The sequence below is a fragment of the Athene cunicularia genome, assembly GCF_003259725.1.
Source record: "Athene cunicularia isolate RWA chromosome 23 unlocalized genomic scaffold, athCun1 chr23_part1, whole genome shotgun sequence".
Lineage (NCBI taxonomy): Eukaryota > Metazoa > Chordata > Aves > Strigiformes > Strigidae > Athene > Athene cunicularia.
The window spans coordinates 5,603,504-5,626,536 of record NW_020799130.1 but is presented as its reverse complement, the minus strand read 5'-3'; the positions used below and the strand labels follow the sequence as shown (position 1 = coordinate 5,626,536).

The following is a 23,033-nucleotide window of genomic DNA, read 5'->3' as shown; positions in this document are numbered from 1 at the left end:
ATGTGTGCATCTAACTGCTTGGGAAGCCCCCAAAGCTCTCACAGAAGGGATGTGTGTCAGCAGAAGGAATTTCTAGGCTCAGCTAGTGAAGACTACAGCTTAGGAGGCTGGGAGACCACATGCACAGGTTCATATTGGTGCAATGCTAAGCATCCAAAACTCACCCTCAGAAAGTATTTAACTCCACAATTAACACGCCGTCGTTATTCTGATGTGAATGCACCGTGACGCGTTCTCCAAATATCTGATCATGTTCTCACATGTGCTTATGATCATACATCTGAAGAAGAGGATGGGGCCATGCAACTGGGGAGCACTACTTTGTTTTGCCCAAGAGGTAGGACTAAAGCTGCACGTTCATCCTCAGGTCACCTATCTCTGGACTGGCGAGCGCTTGGTTGTGCTGTAATTATTGCAGCAGAGCTGGAGCCTTCTTGGGAGGGTCAATGCAAGAGAGATTTAGGATTTTCTTAAAAATACAAACACACAGGGAACTGTTCAGATGAATGATGCCTCCATAAAGAGGAGAGGGAAGCAAGGCAAGAGGGGAATGATTACTAGCCCTGTGAATCATCTGTAGCAGAAGATAACATGCTTCTGCAAGTGGCAGAGCAGAGTGTGTCCAGGCATACACACTATCCTGAAAGCTTTCACCTCGATAACTAGCTCTGGAGTGAGGAGGAGATGGTTAATTCTTAGGCAGATTTTCTTATACAAACTGCTCGTTTTAAATAAAGGCTTGCGTTTAGAGCGTTGTAGGAAAACATGCCACCATTAGTGGCAGAGAGGCAGGGAGCAGATAATTAAAGTTTAATTAAACAAATAGTGCTGTAGATTCAAGACTGTTGTTTTACTGCTAAAACATGGAGTTTGGCCACAAGCATCAATCTGATTTGCACAACTACTAAACACCCACTGTTTCCAAAAAATGATAGTCTTGGAAAAGCAGGTCCCCACTGTGCTGGAACTGCAGCTTTTTAGCAAAAAGCTACATAAATGCCACTGGATACAAGAGGAAAAACAATGTAAGACGCGAGATCCCCTCCTCATCCTTCTGACTTCTTGCCAAAGGCATGATGAATGGAGACTTCCCACTGCTACTCACTGCCTTCAATTTGGCAAACTGGAAACTGTTCAGGTACTATTGTTGTCTATCACACTGCTGAAGCTAGAATGCGCTCTGCTGGGAGAGTTCATCACCATGAGAAGATGTCTCCTTGCTCGAGAAATATTCAATATCTGAGTATTTCAGGCTCATATTCTTAAAATATATCCTCCGAAATGCAAATATTCCTGCCTGTGCTTATATTTCATGGTGGGGGAGGATGAATAGGCTTTTAGCTGTGGGGTAAAAATTAATTTCTAGATGGAATTTGGAACTGCACCTCATTTGCCCCTGCCCTACGCCCCCTGCTTGGACCAAGAACAGAGCAAGACCAAGTCACTGTAGGAAGTTCACACACCAACAGGATCATCACTGTCACATGAAAGCACATGTTCTGCCCACTTGTCTCTACTTTTGCAGAAGAGGCTGGAGTATTCTGGGCATCCAGATGGCACAACCCATTCAAAGGCCAAGAGATAACAGAACAGACTTTGAAGCAGACTAAGAATCAATCTTGCACACAATCTAACATAGGTTCCTCCTTGGAATTACCCATTGCAGAAACCTTATCTCTTCACTGATAATACAGAGAGTGTACAATATTCACCATCTCAATATTTAGAGCACACCACTGCATTTCAGGAACACACTGAACACTTAATGTTCCGCCTGCTGGTAGAGGAAGAGCTGACAGGCTTTGCTAATGGTGTCCCAAGTACAGTGGTTGATGTGTTAGAGGAGACTATCAAGGAGACCAGCAAGGATGTGTATCTAGAGGTAAGAAACAGACTGGGCCTTAGGGAACAATTTCTGACTTGTCAGTATGCTGGAGTAGATGAGACAGTCCCACACCTCACCCTGTTCTTCGCTTCAGCTGTGTGACAAAGCCACAATTTCAATCAGCGTAGATATCAAGGCCACTCAAAACTGCCCATCATAGGGTGCAAGTTCAGCTCAGCTCTGCTTAGATACGGGGTCAGTAATCCTGAAAAGCACAGGGCACAGTGATGGACACAGACTGAAGTGACACCACAGTGTGTGGGAGGCCATGCACCCTCAGCTCTGGGATCAACAACCCAAGCTCAGCAAACTCGGCAAGAACCAGAGAAATGGTGATTCTAAAGGGACAGCGACAGAACACAAAGCTGCTGAACAGTGAGCCCAGCCAAGAGTCTCCAGAAATTTGTCATGGACATATGAGACTATCACCTTGGCAGATTTCACCATCAACTAATTAAAAGGCTTCAGCAAGGTTAAATCTCCAGTCTGCATTATGGAATGTTTGCAGTTAAAAACAAAAGAGAAGGTGGAAGTGTATTTATTGAAGACTCCAGCTCAGGCAGTCCTCCAGCTACCTGGACACCCTGGAAATCTCCCACCTGCACAGCCAAGGGACAGCTATGGGGCACGTACCAAAGTGGACATTTCTGCAATTGCTTCTGAGCACGTGGCGCAGCACATCTGCCTCAGCATTACCCCAGGGGCACTGCAGGAAGCAGCAGGGCTGCAGAATGGGATTTGATCTGGTTTAGCTGGTGGAGCACATGCTAGTGAGACCCTCCCTGCTATTTAGGAAGGACTGTGAGGAACAAGATGGGATCCTGGGAAAGGGCAGCAGGTTCCTGGCCGTACAGCTGCACATAGCATCTGTAGAACACACTGCAGCAAACAATCATGGAAAAATTTGGGGGAAGATTGACTGAAGCAACTGGGCAGTTTTATGGCCGTTAATACCACGCATAGCAATGGAAGCTAAAATATGGGTAATTAAATCCCACATTATATAGTATTAGATGATGGCTATCGGGGTTAGAAGGAATTCTCCCTGCGTTCCACATGCCTTACACAAGTGCTTGGGGAACCTGCCTTGGCACAGAGTGGTTTCTTCACTTCTCTCTGGAACAGCAAGCACCAACCCATGCCAGAGACAAAGCAAAGCAGACTTCCTAAACCCACGGCTCGATTTGGCACAGCAAATCTGAACCTGCTGTATCCGTTACAAGTCACTATAAACAGCCAGCTTTGGGAAGAGACGCTGTGCTCACCTTCCAAAGGGTGACGATCATTCTTTGGTAACTTGGGGGAGAGAGGAGCACTGTATGGAGGGGAATCTTGGGAATATCGCTTTGTACCCCGGCCTGGTCCCTGCAGAGTGCCGTCTAACGAACTGCTTCTGTCTAGGAAAAGAGAACAAGCCCTATTTAGGAGTGGAGACTTTCTGGGAAGTTCAAGTCTTGCCAGAGTCACTTGAGACTCGCATGCATTGCCAGCCTGGAAACAGCCTGTTAAAACTGCAATCCAGCACATCTGTCAGTGCTTAACATTTTATATTTTGCTTCGCAAGTTTTATCAGAGAAAAAGAGTGGCGAGAAACCTAAGTATCTTAGCCACATTTTGCCATATTTCACCCCAAGTATCACCTCTGATTGACTTAATTCCATTTCTCCTTGTTCTACCCCTTGGCTCATCCCACACAATTCCTGCTCCTCCCCTCTTCACCTTTCGGACACACGTAACCCTTGGCCGATTTGCAAACAACCCTTGGAGGATCTGCAAACACTCTGTGCCATACACAGTGCTTGATTAAACTTTACTCAAATTTTCAATCTTTCCCCAAATGGATCCCTCAAGCGCCCCAGCTGTCACTGCTGCTCCTCTCCAAACGCTTCCCCATGGCAGACGAGACGTCAGGCTGGGCTGCGAGACGTCTCTGCCGAAGGCTGCGCACGCGGTGTCAGTGGGTGGATGAACACAGAGGATGGAAATGCTAACATGGACGGGCAGGGCCAGGCAAGAGACACAGCAGGTGCTGGACCGTGTCTCGTCTGGACTAGGCATGGTCACCACGAAGAGGTCACCCACCTGTCTGCACAGGCCACCAGTGTTCCCAGCTGGCCCCTTCCAGCTGCCCCGAGCACGGCGACACGCCTGAGCCTGCAGCCATCAGGGTGTGGGGGGAGAGCGGTGAGATGCTCGCAGACAAATGCCAGGAGCTGGACAACAGCACGGAGCAGCCCCAACTGCAGGGCAGGGCAGGAAGGGGTGCTGGAGGGGTGACAGAGATACGACGGGGAGCGACTGGGACCGGACACCAAGGGAGATGCATCACGCCAAACAAAGAAATGAAGGTACAGATGGGTGGGAAGCATCAGACGGTCACAATTTGGTGGATTAAAGAGAAATACCAAGGTAGAGAAAAGTATCTGTTCTATCAAAATCCTCTGGGGAAACAAAAGATAAGCTGCTTATACTGAGGCCCTGTGACTCCATACGAGTATGATCAAAAATCACTATAACGTTATTAGAAAGGCAAACACTGTCCTCAGGACAAGTCCCTGTAGGAAACATTCACTGCCCAGAGATGGGAAACAAATGCTCTTAGTAATGTCTCTGGATATCTCTGAATGTAAAACTGCACGATCTTCTCCACCAAACAGTCAAGAACCACAACAAAGGGTGATGCTTTTTAAAGGGTTTATCAGGTTTTGATTTGGGCTATTTATTAAATCGGTTGATTTAAAAAGTAAGGCAAACACAGAAGGTCAGGTTGTAGAAGATAACCCGGGGAATGGGAAGTTAGACCAGTGTAAATTAATGGAAGGATAAACCAAAAGTAGGTCTGTAGTTAGGGTCTCCGATTTTAAAGGACAAATTTTAAGAAAATAACGAAGTATATATATAGAGTAATATATAGAGCTGCACTCATCAGTCACAATGTGGAAAAAAGGAAAATACCTTCAGTTCAAAAGATGCCATACCCACCATGAATGTGTATCAACAGTGAGGAAACAATCCGGGAAGAAAGGACTCCAAGTCTAAGTGGATAAATGTTCACTTTGAGAAGGATGCTGAGAACAGACAGATCATTTAACTGGAGATGAAAAGGACCTGCTCAGCATGGAGTTGTACACCTCAAAGGATGGTGAGTACAGGGGCAAAATGAACTTTTTAACTCAATCTGTCTTTTGCCACAGAACAAAGGAAAAGACAGGACCACATCTTCAGCTACAGAAGTAACAAGTGCATGGGAATGCAGTGAGAGGAGACTGTGCAGAAAGGTAAAGATTGAGAAAAAAAGAAAAAAAGATTGTCCTCTCCTGCAAATGATGGGACAGCTTTGAGGGAGAGCTCACCTCGCCTGACCGGGGAGGCTGGTGGGGAGGAAGAGAATCACGTCTGCCCGTGCCTGGATGTGTGCTGTTGGCCATCCCACGGCAGTCGGGGCAGGCGCCTTCCTGGTCAGTGAGAGTCTGCTCACCTGACCAAGTCCAAGCCAAGGGCCCTACTTTGGGGTGCTGTAACTGGCTCTGCCTGCACGGGTACCTCCCCCCCGGCTGCAGAGCTCAGGTGTCGATGCCGCGGTGACATCCACCCCATTCAATAAAACAAATCCCACCCTTCGCTTCCAGCCACGGCCACACTGAACACCAGGGGCGGCTCAAAGTGTAAAAGAAACGGGACAGGAACAAAAATACACACCATTGACTAAGAAGTGGAAGTCAAATAATGGAATGTACTCGAACTGGGGGTGTGAGGGTGCAGAGGAAGCCAAACCATAACTTAAAAAAGAAGGCGCGCATGAAATGCCAGGTCTGCTGCTGTAAATTCTAACAGAAATCAGTGACGTGCTGCTCAGAGTGACTGGAAACACGGTGCCAGCATTTAAAAAAGAAGGTGAAAAAATTATTTTGGCCACAAAATGCTCACATCTGACCTCAGCAGTACTGTAAGGCTTGTGAGAGGTGCTGAAGGAAAGGGCAGGGGAAACACTGCAATTACACGGGGCACATACTGTGGTAGGCATTTATCAGAGGAGACTAACCCAATAGCCTCCTTATCATGGGAAAATAACTGATCTGTCACACAAAGGAAGAGTGGTCCATCTCAGTTACCTGGAATCCAGTAAGGCATTTGATATGGAAAACCACCAGCTGAGACAGAGAACATGAGGATTACCCGCAGCCCTGTTATATGCACAAACACCTGATTCAAGGGGAAGAGCCGTCAGCAGAAGACTGAGCAAGAGCATGAGGCTGAAGAGCAATTGCTAATGAATTTTCCTGAGGTTCATTCCTAAGCCCAGTCTAATTTAATACTTTTATTAACAACTCTGACACAGATTTTAGAGATTCACTGGTAAAATCTGCTGATGTCTTCCCACATCAGGCCAGGTCTCATTTGAAATTAGGCAGAAAAACCATATATAGAACGGAGTACCAGAAAGGAGGTAAATCGAGTAGCAACACGCAGATGTGCACTCGAAACATTGTCCCATGAGCTGGGAACCTGGAGTTGACAATAATGGATGAGAACAGGTATGTGACCAGGACAGGTTGATCATCACCTGCTACAAGGATACAGCGACCAAAAGCAGCTTCCGGAACTATTTCTTGCGAACATGGTGATGCCGGTGCTGTGGCACTGGATCCCCGTGAGCTCTTCCCCAGAGTGCTGGGTGGCACCTGGTCACCTCCTGAAGTTTAATTCAAATCAACACTAGATAAGGAATGCAGAGAGCCCTTCTTACCAGAAGGCGAGCTCCTCTAAAGGATACGACTGTTATCTAATTCCAGAAGGAGGAGAACTAAGTCAAGCTAAAGACAATGTTAACATACGGAGACGCAGATACCAAGGTGCCCAAGAATAAATTTGGGCTAGAAGCTATACCACAGTTTCTAAAAATTCAGAAAAAAAATCTCGGAGCAGCCTCCAGTAGAAAGCAAAATTCCCAACTCCAGAGTTAATTAAAGCAACACCGTATGTTGTGGTGCCCTGTAGTAACAGGACCCAAGGCTCGATGGTCCAGAAGGTCCCTCCAGTTCTACATTTTCAGATGGCTCCAGATCAGATCTACCTGTTCTCAACATTCCACAGCCCATCCCTGTTCCTATTAACAGCAACCAACTTCTTGTTTTCTTGCAGATCTACTGTTTCCTGATGTACAACTTGACCTATTTCCCCTTATTTCCATGATTACAGCTTACTTAGCAAGACAGAATGCCAGGATGTAGCTGACCTAAGTGCTGCTGCAGGCCTTCCTTCTTCTGTCCCAAGCACAGACAGGAATTCTCCACGGCATCCACAGCGGTGCTCCTGTAAAACGAGTTTGCTCTGGGAATGGCGACCAGCTCCCAGTCCTAACCAGTGATTGTTTTCTGCAAGAACCAGCCCCATTCAGGCACACGACCACCTGTACTGTAGAGGAAACAAGGCAGAACACAGAGCTGAAGGCGGAGCCACAGCAGCCTTGACACTTGGCATGATTTAAGCTGATGTACAACTGTATCCTCATTCCTCCATGACCAGCCCTAACCTCTCAAAATCGCCGGTACTGTTTCTCTGCCCTCACCAGAAGCCACTATAATGTGTAGATAACAACGTTTATCATCTTCTTTCAGATGCTTCAGAAAGGTGTTACATGACCAGATGCCCAACAATCCTCGAGACATCAGTATGAACTACAGGAGTAGGTGTTATCACTTCTCTGGACTGTGGTTAATCTTTTTTTTAATCCCTGCAAACACTCTAAAGAAGACTGTAGGATGAGCAGGTCTCAGCATCATGTCATTATCTGGTGCTCTGCCTGAATTTCCCTGAATTCTGACTTTGTTCTTCACACTTTTCCACCCTGCCAGGCAGCCCAGCTCTTCGCACAGACACCATTGACAACTCATGGTGGCTAGAAACCATGTGTGTGAGCTACAGGACCCTCTCCATCCAAGCCTGCTACCATGCCCAGACCCTGGGTCCTCTTCTTCCCATTCCAGTTTTGCTCTCTCATGACAACTGAGTACTTCCACACCGAAACATGGGGATTTCTCCTATTTGAGGGTTCCCTAGAGGGGTAACGTCTAGTCCTAGTAACTAGACATGCTGCTCCTGTACTTGCCACAGGAGTCAACCCACTTCCTACAGCTTCTCTTCTCACAGCACAGCTCTCTGCTCCTGGCTCCAGCATGGCTCTGCACAGCCCCAGCCTGAGGCAGCTGATCAGCCATGGAGGAAGCAGAGGACGGTCACTCCAAGATCCTCACGCTAATCCCTTCCTGAGTACTGATGCTTGGCAAGAAGCAATAAAGCACTCTGGCATTAGGCTGTTGCCCCTGAGCTTCACACTTAGCAACTTTTTCCTTAAACAGTTCTTCCTAGGTGCTTATCCTTTTAAATTAGACATTCCTGCTTTTCTCATCAGAGCCATAATTATCCAAAAGATTCACTGTGGAAAGACCTCAAACAGTACAACAGCTGACTCGGGGCAGGAGGGTAGTGGAGGAAGCAAGACAGGAGAGCAGATCAGCACAAGACACTCATCAACTACCTAAAGAGGGTGCCAATAGCATTTATCCTCTCCACGACTGACATTCCCACAGCAGCAGTTCCCCCAGAGCCCTGCAGCCGGCCCAGGGAGGCAGCTATCACCCCAGCGACTGCTGCCACCACACAGCACTGCGAGGAAAAGTATCAGTCTTCTTGTTTTCCACTGCTTTTGCTCAAGAGCAATTTTGCAGCCTGACGATTTGCATTGTGGCATGAACTATCTTGCCAGGGGTGTGTTGCTTCAACACAGTGGAGCGTTAGCCATGCCAAGAAAAACAAAGCCACCTATGCCTCAGATCGCTGCAGTGTGCATCATCCCTGAAAGGGCGATGCTTTCACTGAGGGCTGGATGTGCTCTCTGCTGGCAGCAGATTCACAGCCAGTGTGGAAACCGCTCTGCTAGGTTTTAATTCCATTTCTAATTACAGTTTACCCGCTGCATGTTATCACTCTTCTACTTCTTATGCAGTCTTTCACCTTAATTCCTAACTGGATGAAGTCACTATAATCAGATTACAGGAAGCGGGAAGGACTGGGGGATGAGGAGAGGAGGAAAGACAAGGAGACAGCACGGATGAGCAGAAACCTACAGGCAGAGATGGAAATCAGACCAACAGGCAGAAAATACGGCAACTTGAATTCTGCACAAAAAGAGCCCTGTGGGCATGTGCATGAGACTAGGTGTGATGCAATGAACCCTGCAGAGAGGGCTCTGAAACACACGCCTGCCTCCAGAGATAAAGATAAAACCTGGGTTAAGACACAGAGCACCTGGGGTCCCTACAACGCCGCCCCCGCCCCAGCTCCTACCTGGTAGATACCTGTCGTGGTCGTACTCGTGTGAGCGCTGCATGTGGCTGTTCTGAGTGAAAGGCTGGTTCCCAAAGAGGTTGTCACTGCGAAGATTGTGGCAGAGCTTCTCCAGGAAGCGGAGGACGTAGGTGATACTGTTTACTGCTGGCAGGTTCAGAGTGTGCTGTTCCCGATCAAACACAGCTGGAGACAGAAACAAACAGAGCCCAACACGTAAACCCCCAGCAAAGGCAGGAGACTACGCCCAGGGCTGCACAGCCAGCTTCTGTATCTCAGCATCGCTGGTTTAGACTAGAGCAAACAAAAGCCACTGCCTTCCGCTGGCTGAGCGCTGGCGAGCTCGCTTCCCTGGGACAGGCTACAACCAGTCTGCTGCACCCAGCATCAGGCACGGGGCTGCAGCGCCTGAGAACCTGCGTTCGAGGGAATGCAAAGGCATTCAAGGAGGGGCCTGCACGCCCAGCAGCCGGGTAAACATGGGCTTAAAAGCAAAATTAAAAACCGGGATATTTCTTGTCTTTCCATCAGGAGCTCAGGAAATCCCACCCGTTCTGCCTCCTCCTGGGGGCTCGGGCAGCGCTGGGGGACGATGGGTGAAGGGTGAGGCTGCCCAGGCGGGCACCAGGGCCACATGCTGCCTCCTCCAGCAGCTGTGCCTGGAGGCCACGCTCACTGCTCTGCTGGAGTCAGCTGCTACCTGCTGCTCCGCTGACACAGATGTTTGGCAAGAAAGAGAAGACAGAAATCTTCTGTCTGCCCCTGGCCCATGACTGCACCAAGCTTCAGGAGAGACATCTTCCAACAAGCGAATTCTTGCAATGACATCTCTGAAGGCAAAGTGCTGCGGGCCAGTTCTCACCTGAGATGACCTCTCCCCCGTGGCCTTGTTTTAAGAAGGAGAAGACTGTTTTCTGATGATAAGCGCAATCAATGCAGGCCTGTACTGCTTGCTGCAGGACAACAGAAGCTCGAGCTGGTCCAAAATGGTCCGGCAGCTGCTGAACTTTCTTCTTGTCTAGGTGGGGCCCAGTGCTGCCGTTCTTGTTCAAGTAAATGCAAACTGCCAAGATGAGAAATGTGTTTGCCATTAACCCACTCAAGAAAGAAAGAAATAGATGCCTAAAATCCAGCTTGAGAGATGCTGAAGTTTAAAGACTGTCAAATCACTCACAAAGGGGAATCCACCATGACTGCCTGTCTGCATCCCAACAGTAGAGCCACTTATAGAGGGGAATCACCTCCAAAACCTTCCTGCCTCACACTCACCTTCCAAGCTGCTGCTGTTTCTCCTACACTTTCCCCAGCACTGGGGCTCCCAAAAGGAAGGCTGCAAAGTGGTTCTCATGCCAGCCAGATAAGGTGGCTGCGATCTTCAAAGGAGATGAAGGAACACAATCCCCACTTTTCAGGGAAACTGGGTTCTTCAGGTTCTTCTGAAAATGGGCCAATTACATTCTGGGGAAACAGAGGGCTCAGCCATATCCAGTGCTTGACCAAACATATAAAAAGCAGCTTTGTGTTAGACTTTCCTGCCCAGAACAACCTTCAGCTACATCTCACAGCTGTAGCAGAGCATATACTCTGCACTGCCACTCCTACTCCTCCCCTGCTCCCTCTTGTCCCTGTTTGCCTTGATATCCTGGCTGAAGCTGAACAGATCACCGCCACTGCTGTTCAGCAGTTGTTCTGCATCTCGCTGCAGCCTCAGCAGCTGTGCCTGGCACATTTTGGAAGAGCTCAGGCCCTGGACTCATGAGAGGTGCCGCACACCCTACTGCCTCTGGGCACAACAGGCCACGAGAAGTGCCCTTCAAGAGCTGTGGAGTCACTAGCATGCACGTGGTAACTCAGGGAAAGGGGTCCTTGCACCGAACAGATGGACTTGCAATCTTGCTATGACTTCATCATTTCCAAAATAGACAAAGAGATAAACGAATAGCTGATCTGAACTCCTGTGCCTCTCTTTTCCTTCCGACACACTCTCTATTAGTCCAGCCTTTCTGGAATTGTAATGTTTGCTGGTTTAAAGGTTTAAGAAGAAATGCAAGTACTTGGTGTGTCACTTTCTGACTGATGCAGCTCCTAACTGCAATCTTGTCGAGAATGTGGTTTGAGACCCTTACCTGTGGGAGCCTGCATGGCAGAGCTGGGGATTGTAGCAGCGTCCTGGGGAACAGTGCTTGTGTCTGGTTCTGGGGTACTGGTTGTTGGAGAGGTGGGTGCTGGGTTCAGCAATGTCCTAGGTTTCCTCTGCAGAAAAAGAGGAGATATTTCTCCTTTTATCCCTGCTCTCCTTTACCACCCATGATCACTACACTCTTTCCTCTGCATCCAACAGACAAGGCACTGTGGAACATGACACACTTCTGATGATGATGACGGGGAGTCTCAAGAACCTAGTAATCAATATGTGTGTGTTTTATAAACCACAATCCTGAAAAAATAACAAGCCTGAGATCTGCCACCTCTGCTTGACTTAAGACTAGCTACACACGATGGACGGAATTGCTTACTCCACCGTTTGGCCATCCTGTCATGATCACAGCATCTGCCATGCTACTTCACAGCTAATGAAGCTCTTTGCAGCTCCAAAGACAGTTTCTTGATGGAAATGATCTTTAGGACACAGACATTCTCTACAGCTCTGGGGCTGGACTCTGAGGGATATCCCCAGCCCACATACCCCTTTGGTCTCCTACTTGCTGCAGTCATAACAGCCAGAGGCTGAGACAAACGTGCACAAACACACGCATGCACCATCCCATGGCAGAACTTGCAGCACCTGCTTTTCACCCGCCTGCATCAGCATCAGCTTTTACCTTACTGCCAGGCTTGGGGCCTCTCTTTCTGGGGAATTTCAAAGGCTCCACTGACTTGGAGGGTGTAGGCATGGGGTGATGGATTAGCGCTTTGGTCGTTCGACCACGCTTCTTCCCTGTTTTGCGACGCCTTTGCCCTTGTTGATGCCCCAAAACAGTCTTTGTGCTACTGTGCATGCTAGGTTTCTCCGAGTTTACTTCGGAGGCAGGTAAAGGGCTCTTTGGAATCACAACTGAAATAAAAAGAGAAAAAGCAAATATAATTAAATCAGGCGAGAATCAAAACAAGAGCAGCCTCCATCTTTATACAGTGTCACATGGAAAAACCTGGAGTATTCACAGCCCCCTGAATAGAGGCTGCTGCTCTCCATGCCAGAATAAAAACCAAATGCACTGATCCTTAGTTCAGCACTTGAGCTGTGGGACACTGTGGCTTAGCCTGGATGGGCTGAACTCCAGAAGGATCATGCTTTCAGCCATACCTTCCTTCCTGAAAATAACTGGCACCTACACCTCTTCCTTCTGCGAGTGGTGACCTGCCAGCGATCACATAAAATGCACTGAAAGCATTCCTAGGGGAAGGATCAGCCAAGACCTGCCTGATAGTCACAGAGCCAGTGCTGTGCTGGAAATCCCCTTTCTCAAGGCAGAAGTCAAATTTCCTCTGTCCCTAAATCACCAGTGAACTGCAGTGGAAGGTACCAGCTCCATCCTCAATGGCAAGGACTATTGCTCCTGGCCCTGAGTAACAGCTCACCTCAGCTGGATCAGCTGAACTGCCCCTCTTGCTGTATTGCTAGAGGTAAAGGGAAGTGCCAGCACATGGTCCATTCCTTCTTATCTTCTCATGCTTTCCATGACAAAACCAGGTTTCCAGTGTATTTAGCCATAAATCCCCTGAATTTGGTCATTCATCTTTCCTAAGTCCTTCTAAAGGCTAGAGATGAGCTGGTCCAGCTCAGCAGACCAATATTTCCTTTAAATTTAAACTTCTGCTAAAAAGAAAATAAAACCCTCCTAGAGCTGGAAAAATGCAGTGAGCTTTAGGATGTCTTGTTTCTCTGACCTGGAAAGCACACTGTGTATTCAACATAGAGGCTCTGAATTTGAAAAAAAAACAAACAAAAAAACCAAAAAAACCCGCCTTTGAAGTGAGGGGCTTTATAGTTCAGGAGAAAATCTTGGCCAAGGAAACAGACTGCAATAAAAGATTGATACCAGGATGGCAAGCAGCCTCAGAAGGCATAATTGTGGGTATCTACAGAGATTTTTAAGGTTTTTCGAACACGGCTTTTATGAGCAGTTACTGTGAGCGAGGACTCATTCCCTTGGCACAAAGACACTGTCCTGCTGACAGCTCAGAAGCAGCAAACTGAGCTGGGTCCAACTTTCTAGGGGTCTGGAGAAGATCACTGGGCTGTAAGGTGACAGCAGCAAACTCTGAGTCAGGAGATACTCCAGAGAGGGGCCAGTGAGCTGAGGGCTCGGTTAACTACTTCACTGCTAACCAAAGCACAGACCAAGCGAACAGCACAGAACCAGAGAATCGTTTAGGCTGGAAGACCTTGAAGATCATCAAGTCCAACCATAAACCCAACACTGCCAAGTCCAACACTAAGCCATGTCGGTAAACACCATGTCTACACATCTTTTAAGTACCCCCAGGGATGGTGACTCAACCACCTCCCTGGGAAGCCTGTTCCAAGGCTTAACAACACATTTGGTGAAGAAATTTTTCCTAATACCCAACCTAAAACTCCCCTGGTGCAACTTGAGGCCATTTCCTCTGTTGGATAGATTGATAATTCAGAGAAGAGACCAACACCCACCTCACTACAACCTCCTTTCAGGGAGTTGCAGAGAACAGTAAGGTCAGTCTCCCCTCAGCCTCCTCTTCTCCAGAATAACCCCCCCAGTTCCCTCAGCCGCTCCCCATCAGACCTGTGCTCCAGACCCTGCACCAGTTTCACCAGTTGCTCTTCTCTGGACGTGCTCCAGCACCTCAATGTCTGCCTTGTAGTGAGGGGCCCAAAACTGAGCAGAGAATTCAAGGTGCAGCCCCACCAGTGCCGAGTAGAGGGGACGATCCCTGCCCTAGTCCTGCTGGCCACACTATTCCTGACACAAGCCAGGGTGCTGTTGGCCGCCTTGGCCACCTGGGCTCACTGCTGGCTCGTATTCAGCCGGCTGCCGACCAACACCCCCAGGTCCTTTTCCTCTGGGCAGTTTTCCAGCCACTCTGCCCCAAGCCCGTAGCGTTGTGTGGGGTTGTTGTGACCCAAGAGCAGGACCCGGCCCTAAGCCTTGTTGAGCCTCATACAATTGGCCTTGGCCCATCGCTCCAGCCTGTCCAGATCCCTCTGTAGAGCCTGTCTGCCCCCGAGCAGATCAACACTCCCACCCGGTTTGGTGTCATCTGCAAACTTACCGAGGGTGCACTCGATGCCCTCGTCCAGATCACTGATAAAGATACTGAACAGAACTGGCCCCAGTACTGCGCCCTGGGAACACCACGTGTGACCGGCCACCAGCCGGATTTAACTCCGTTCCCCACAACTCTTTGGGCCCGGCCATCAGCCAGATTTCACCCAGCAAAGAGTGCGCCCCTCTCAGCCACGAGCAGCCAGTTTCTCCAGGAGAATGCTGTGGGAAACGGTGTCAAAGGCTTTACTAAAGTCCAGATAGACAACACCCACAGCCTTTCCCTCATCCACGAAGTGGGTCACCTCGTCACAGAAGGAGATCAGGTCAGTCAAACGGGACCTGCCTTTCATAAACCCATGCTGACTGGGCCCAATCACCTGGCATGGCTGGTATGTATATAAGGTCCCATCCGTGGAAGCTTACTTTGGCCTTACATGAACAAGCCACTGGAGGTGGAGGATCCTGCTTTGCTCTTCTGGTCTGAGTCCGCTCACTGGCTTTGACTCTGGGGTACCCTGTGCTCTTCACAGGGAGACGGGGCATGAACCTGGCTGCCAGGTCCAAGAAAAACTGAGTGAATTGTTCATTCAGGCATCTCGAACCCAGGACTGGTGTTATCTCACAGCAGGACTCGATGACTCCACGCAGGCAGACGCACTGGCCAGGCATTCCTCCAGGTCCCAGCAGCCACGGGGGCTCCCAGCCGCCAGCCCCATGGGCATTTCTGTCCTGTTGGCAGTGCCAGAGCCGGCTGTGCAGGGCAGGAGAGCAGAGAGAGCTGGCCCCCAGCTGCCAGCTCAGTGTCACAGTGAGACCACCTGGCCAGGGCATGTTTAGAACTCAGAGGTCAGCAGGTACCACGGAGAAGGGCCAGGAACACCAGGCAGCCCTCCTGCAGCCGGCAACCACTGGTAAATGTTGTGTAAGCTTCCACTTGCTGCTGTGAGCTGATGGACTCTGCTGTCCTTGCACTACTGCACTGTGCTCCTGGGTGTTGCTACAAGTAACCTGCACAGAAAGTGGAGGTGCAGAATGTCCTGCAGTTGTCTCCCGTGGTTTACACCTATCCTAATGTCACTTTGCACCAGTGCAATCAACACGGTGCATGGCGCATCCAGGAACCAGCCCCATTCTGCTTTGTCACGTGGGCAGGGTGAGATTCTGGTGCCCTCAATTTTTTTGTTCAGTTTTAATTTTATTTCCTTGCTTCTGTGCATTAGTGTTCTCCGTCAGGTGCTAGGGAGAAGTACACAGTCGTTCAGGGATCTCACTTTCCAAGTAATGTCTTTTTTTTTTGGTGTCAGCCAGCTACAGAGAATTGCAGCAGAAATAGGGTTTCATTACTCCTTGTTTAAGATGTTACTATTAATGGAAAGACTACTTCGCTGGCAAGAAAAGGAATACAACAGCTTAAGTGCTTCTTACAGTTGATGGTCTTCCAGGACAGCAAGTATCACCTGCTACAGGTGACATCTGGCACTGAGCTGTGCTAGCAGAGAGGAATGGCACAGATAGGACAGGCACTGATCACCGAGTTGCTGTGCCTCCAGCCTTTTGTGTGCACGGCTGCTCACAGCGGGGAAATACTTGTATTAAAGGATTTACTAGAATCCCACAAGTTGACAGAACAAGGATAAACACAGGTAAAATGCTCCATACTTCAAAGAAACTCTTAAACAAAGGGATGTGTAAAGCAATGTGGGGGGTGTTTTGTTTGCAACCTGCACCAGTGGTAACTGTCTGAGCCAAGCTGTGCCACAACAAGGTTTCTCTAACCTGGAAGAGAAATTGAGGATTCTATAGACAAGCTGTGAAGCAAACACACAATCTCAGTTTTACTAGTGAAAAACCCACAGAAATGGTGCATTTGGGAAGTTGGGATGCAGTAGGCAAAACAGCTGAACTGCACCCTTGGCTACCAGGCTAGAACCAAACCACAGAGAAATCCCAGTGCGGGGAAAAGGAGACCTATGTCAGGTGAACTCCTGGTGTGCGAGCTTTCACTGTATAATTTTATAATTAAAAAAAAAAATTCTTCTTTTGGTGCAATAAATTCTAGAAACATTTACTGTCTGCTTCAGCTGTAAAGATACTACAGGTAACATCAATTTGCCAAGCTTAAAGAGTCAATTTTGGGTTTAGGGCAGTAAAAGCCCTTAACTCGCTGCGGGCAGACCACATGATAGGAAACCTTAATTCATTCAGCCACGCCAGAGGAGTTTCCACTGCGCCTGGCGTCCCTGGCAGCACATCCCTACCACAGCCACGGCTCCTGCAGGGATGGGGGAGTGCTGCAGCTCTAAAGACTGTTCAATGAAACAGGCTAAGTTACATCTAAATGTGCAGACAGCTCAGGGCATAAATACACAGAAAATGACTTAGACTGTTGCTTTGTGCCTAACGGTATCACTGAATACAGTGCTGAATACATTGCTGAATATGCACTGATATTTTTTCGTGTGGTTGCTTCAGTGAGACTGATACAATGCACAGACATTTTTCTGACCCAGAGCGATTTAATGAAACAAGGTATTACAATCCCACGGTCCAATGCCATTCAGCAGACTTGCCTGGCTTTCAGTTTGATTTTAACCAGAATCTGAGAAAACACCAGCCCATGCTAATTCATTTCTGTTGCCCCCACCAGATGTACTGAGCTGCATGCAATCAGCATGAGGAGGAGACACTAACCTCTTCAGAGCAGAGTTGTCCCACCAGCGGCACCTGTGCAGCAACGGCACAGCCCCAAAAACACAGTTACAGCTGGCCATTGTAGGCATTTATAACCACTTCCAGTGGCTAGATGCTTCCTAAAGGAGCCTGAAGTCTTTGCCAGGTGTCTGTTAATTTTCCTTCAGGATTTCAGCCCCTGACGGAATGAGGACGTGGTCAATAAGCAGAGGATTTTTGTAGCAAGGAGCAGTGCAGAGTGCACAGCCCTGTTCGCACCCACCCCGACACTCAGCGAGCTCCAGCAGTGGTAACAGCTGTGCCCAGCAAGCAGGCTCATCTCGCAGCTGCAAACCATTGCCCACATACCCTTTAACCGCCAAAAACTTCAGTTTACTCTGTCTTATTAAGCCGTTGACAGTGCCCGCCTAACAGTGAGCATCTGCCACAGACATCCCCACCTTCTTCCTCCTTGTCTTCACCCCACAGCGAGCCACTGAGAGGAGCCAACTTTTCAGAAAATCAAGTGGGGCCCTCTTACTTAAAAAATAAACAGTATATTGTTGCTGAGAAAAGCAGCATGTCTCTGCCCCACAGCTCTGGTGCTCACATGAGCTCTGAGATGCAACTCCAAATCTGGCCTTGCTTTAGGAAAGGAGTTGGGCCATGCAACCTCCAGAGATCCCTTTTGACCTGAATTATTTTGTGATATGAACTCAGGGTTAATCGTTTCAGCTCACTAATGGAACAGAAAACTAATCAACAAAAGTTTTTTGCTGGTTGGACTTCTTGTTTTGGGTCATACAGACATCCAGTACAAGCAGAGACAGGGAGGAATGGGCTGGCTCCTTGTTGGGCCGGCTGGCACAGGATCATTTTGGCTGCAGTGAGAAACATCACCCTAAAGATGCAGGATCAAATGGTGCTGAGCTTAGAGCCAAAGAAAAGATGGGCACTACTTACTGAGTTATTAATCACTGAAGGATTAGTTTAAACAAGAGTTCTGGACTTTCTGCAGAACCAAACTTGACAGAGAACTCAGGACTTGAGGCTCTATTTCCTAATGCTAAAATATCCCTCGCCAGTTGACGCATGGCACCAGGAGCACCTGCAGCTGCCCACCACACTGTGACTCAAACAATTATTTATGGAAGACCCTGTAAAGTTGCTGTCCACACGTGGAGGGTTAGCCAACACTAGAAAGCAGCATTTGTTAGTCATCAGCTTATCTCAGGTTTGTCAAAGCTTGAAGACAAAATGATGTCCTTAATAAAGCCAAAATATGTAGGCAAATATGGAACAGGAGTTGAAGATGGAGAACGTTTCCTAGTTTTCCCTCCAATACACCAGCTATTTAACAGTCTGCATTTACTAACAGCTGCTGGACCACCAAACCCAAAATTTTCATTTTACATGCTAAGGGCTACTGTACTCTCAAATGCAGCTGTAGCTCAATATCCTTTCTCTCTAGAGGTATCAGTAATGACTGTTACAGTGACCCCAAACACAGGGGGTGCTTTCGGAGAAGACTGAACACACCATTCACACCCATTTTAAAGCACCTATGAGGAATGCCCTGTAGACCATCTGTCCAGTGGTTTTTCGGTGCTCCAGCTGCCCCTTGTCCCATCTTCAGCACTGCACGGTCAGAAACATGACTCAAATGGTGGGTTAGAGAGACACATTTAAGATAAGCAAATTTGCCAGAGAACAGAAATCTTGTTGAGGTCTGGCTGAATCCCTCCCTGGATGCAGCAGTTCAAACCCAGGCATCATGAAGGCTGGAGTTGGACAGGAGCTGGACAGGGCTCAGTGCCTGTCCAAGAGTAAGATATGAAAGCTTCAAACCTCTGAGATTCTTTCCAAAGCACAGACCATCATCACTGGCCATCATGAGCATGACTGGGATATAAATAAAGGCTCTGAAAAGGCTCAAGACTTGGTATGTCCAGAGCTGTGAGCAGGCTGGGCAGACAAAACACGGGAGAAAAGGACAGAGTATGGGTGGGAGACAGGGGCTCCTTGCAAGGACAGGGCGTAAGAACAATCCTCCAAATCCTGGAATTTAAAAGTAAGAATGCAATTAATCTGATAATTCAGTATTTCCTGCAGGGATTCCTGCTCTCCAGCCTAAAACATCTGCTTGAGCTAAGGCTGAGAGATCAGAGAATGTATCTAATATGGTAATACGGCGATAGGATCCAACTGCTGCATGGTTTGGCATGTTCTAGTAGTTCTCATGATCAGTTAATTCCCAAAGATACATTCTCTTTTTACACAAGATTTGCTTAGTTTCAGCTTTCGACTACTGACTACGGTCTCCTTCCAGACCTTACTGGCCAGTGGCTACATGGCAGCATGTACAAAAATGCAAACCCACAGCCTCTAAAACTGCTCATCCCACGATTAGGTTGCATTTTAATGTTTGTTTCTGGGCAGGACATTCATAGGCACATGAAGATGAGCAGTTACTTAAAACTAAACATAAAGCTTGGATGAGCTCTGTGCGCTGCAGATGTCACTGTACATCCTACTAGCACAAGCTGTGGCATTTTTATGGTTGTTCTATTTACAAAAATAAAACAACTAAATAACAGAAGTCTCAAGAGTCACAGTGATATCAGCAATCACTATTTGCTTTTATACAAGTCTTACGTTTACATCTCTCAAGGCAGCATTCCTGTGTGCCCTAAACCATACTGGTAATTACACTCAGCACTTCCCACAGGCAGTGCAGCCAGGGATCTTAAAAACCTTCCCAGGCATTCACTGTGCTGCACAACACATCTTGGAGATGCTGGGCTTCACACTGACAGCCAGAGCTTTAGTGACTCGCCTGAAGCGCCAGACCAGTAACAGTACTGCAAAACGTCCCGGGTGTCCTACCTCTAATTTTAACCACATACAGATACATGAAGCAGAACAAGTGAAGTCTGCAGTTGGCACAATTGGAGCTGAAGGCCAGAAAAACCCTATTCTGGTCCTGTTTACATGAATCAAACACCAGAGCTCACAACCCAAAGAGACTTCTCCATCACCAAGGCCGCCCTTCTGTGCATCACTGTCCACCCCATTCATCCAGTCATTTGCTAAACCCAAGCAGCTAATTTTACCCAAGCGCAAAGAGCATCTGGTTAAAACATTTTCCAAACCAAAACTGAAGTTTTATCAAATATCACGGCCCCCAAGAGGAATCTGACCTACTTGGGCAGTATCAATGCATCTTCTGTAACAGAAACCTGGCCTTGTGAACGTGGAAGGGTCTGGACTGGTCAGCAACCATATGGACGTATGTGATACAGCCTACCTGCCCTTCCATGAAGTCTTTGAGATCCTCACCAAACACTTTTATAAAAACTGTAGAGCCATGGGATGAGAGGAAAGGTTTCTACAGGGATAAATCAATGGTTAGAGGAGGTAAGAGCAAACAATCATTCTTGTGGAGGACACAGGGATTGGCATTGCACAGCATATTCATACCTGGTGAGGGGATAAGCGTGGTGAGAAAGTTTTCTAATGATTCACACTTCTCAGGGCAAACAGGATGGTGGCAGCCTGTGAGCAGCTAGGAGATGAGTTTCAGAGCAAAAAACAGCAGGTGATCCTCACGCCGATAAATATAAAGCAATGAGTGTGGAGAAAACCACTCCTACCTTCAGATGCAAAATGATGGGCTCTGAGCTGCCTGGTGCTCCTTCAGGAGAGAGAACTTGGGCTGTAACATTCACTGCACAAGAACATCAGCACAAAGCACAGCAGTGGCCAGAAAGAGCCAGGGAAAGAGACTGTGCTTTGGAAAAACGAGAGATCACGACGTTGGATGTCACGTTAAAAACCAACCAAACAGAATCCTCATTACGCTGGTTAAACATCAAACAAAAAGCCCCCAAACCTGCAGCCAGTCTCTGGAGTCTTGTTTCCACAGAGTTGCAGCCTCTCCAGCTCTGCCTTGCCCTGCTGCATGCCGAGAGTCATCCCGAGTCTGCCCTTCACTGCACTGATTCTATTAAGAAAACTCTTTGATCAGATTGAATATTTTTAAGGTTCCTTCACACTGCTTTGGCTCCTCTGCTTAGCATACAATGTAAAATGTCTTCTAATGTTTTTAACTGTTTTCCAGCATAATTTCAAAGTCAGTAACTCTTATTATTACTTAGCAGTTATTGATGCTATTTTGAGTATAAACAGATATAATAGTATGCAGATATTCTTCAGTGCAGGGGGGAAAGTGGTCTGAGCTCCTGCACAACAAGTGTTAGGGGTGTGGAACACAATAGACTTATTCATCAAAACGCCCTGGGGGTCAGCTCAGTCCCCATTCTGCTGATGGCAAAATAAACAGAGATAAGTGACTGGCTCATGATCAGAGACAAAGACAGTGACAGTGCTGTGAAGAGCAAGGATGCCCAAATCATTGTCCTCAGCAAAAGTCATTTTCAGCTTAGTGCTGAGCACACAGATTTACTTAGTCCCAAACCCCAGGTCTTAATTTCTCCCCCATATAGGAAAAAAATTAACTGCTTTGTATCCACTGGGTAGCGTTATAAAATGAACAGATAAACTGAGTTATGCATCTTTTTTATAAAATACCACAAAGGCTAGTATTTGGGTAAAGGAAAATGGCATCGTGTCTCTCACCACTGGAGAAGCCAAGCAAGCTTCTCCTCAAATAGCAGCTCATAAGCCCCTCATCTCTCAGCACGTTTGCTGTGGTACATCTGTAAAACCAGCCATAAGTGTTTCATGCTGCCAATTATATGGCTGGAGCTTGGAGGAGCAGCACATTCCTGCTCCTTCAGCCCCTCTTTTCCCTGCCGTTCCCTCGTCCAGCTCCCAGAAGGCAAATCAAAGGAGCAGAAGGACCATGCTGGGAACAGACCTGGCACTGGCATTAACACCACAGAGAAAAATGGCAGTTTTGCACAGTGCAGCTGGTTCGAGGGATTTAGTGTGTGCAGGAAGTCCTCAACAGAATTACAGCCCATACTGCAACAACACTTCTATTTATTCAATGCAGAGTATCCTCACCACCCTTAGAGAAATACTCACTGGTATGAGCCAGTGTCCAGCAATCTTTGCAGCCTATTTTAATAAAGCTGGTGGCCTTGGCTTGCACTTTCTGCCAGCACTGTTGTTTATTTCTCCAGTGCTGAGACAACTTAACTCTGAGTCCAGAAGTTGGAAAGCCAGTTAGATGCTCATTTGCAGGTGCAACCAAGAACACAGGGGCTACCAGCTCCCCCAGCCTGGAGCACAGCTCCTGCTCCCTAGCCCAGCTACCAGGTTGGACAACAAGGAGCTGCGATGAGTCTACCAGGACATATGGTTCTGTGGTGGTTTGACCTTGGCTAAATGTCAGGTACCCATCAAGTCGCTCTATCACTTCCCCCACTTTCTCCTTGTTTTCTCAACAGGGCAAAAAGGGGAAAGAAAATAAGATAGACCAACCCTTGTGGGTAAAACAAAAGCAGTTTTAATATAAGCAAAGTGAAGCAAAGGTCCATGCGCGGAAGCAAAAACAGAGAACAGATTTATTCTCTACTTGCCATGGATAGGCACTGTGGGGCCTTCTCAGGATCAGGGCTCCCACATGTGGAGTGGTTGCCTCGGAGGACCAAGGGTGACCCCATCCCCTTCCTCCTTTGAGCAGATGTCACAAGGTCTGGAATATTCCTTTGGTCGGTTCAAGTCAGCTGTCCTGGCCGTGTCCCCTCCCAAGATCTTGCCCACCCCGTCCCACTGGGGAAAATGTCGGAAAAAGCCTCGGTGCTGTGTAAGCGCCGCTCAGCAGTAGCCACAAAATCCAGGGTGCTGCCAACACCCTGCCAGCTCCCAGCACAAACCACAGCACCATGAGGGCTGCTAGAGGGGAAAACCAATTCCAG

General features: G+C 48.0%; 1 protein-coding gene across 1 annotated transcript in view; it reads right to left on the bottom strand.

Moving 5' to 3' along the window:
- The window catches only part of SCMH1 (Scm polycomb group protein homolog 1), a 55,325-nt gene that overhangs the window by 4,133 nt on the left and 28,159 nt on the right, over nt 1-23,033 (bottom strand). The window contains exons 9-13 of the mRNA XM_026863242.1: nt 12,055-12,287; nt 11,359-11,485; nt 10,095-10,295; nt 9,233-9,418; nt 3,151-3,282 (exon numbers count right to left, since the gene is read on the bottom strand). Coding sequence (XP_026719043.1) covers nt 3,151-3,282; nt 9,233-9,418; nt 10,095-10,295; nt 11,359-11,485; nt 12,055-12,287 — 879 coding nt within the window. The remainder of the gene's footprint in view (nt 1-3,150; nt 3,283-9,232; nt 9,419-10,094; nt 10,296-11,358; nt 11,486-12,054; nt 12,288-23,033) is intronic.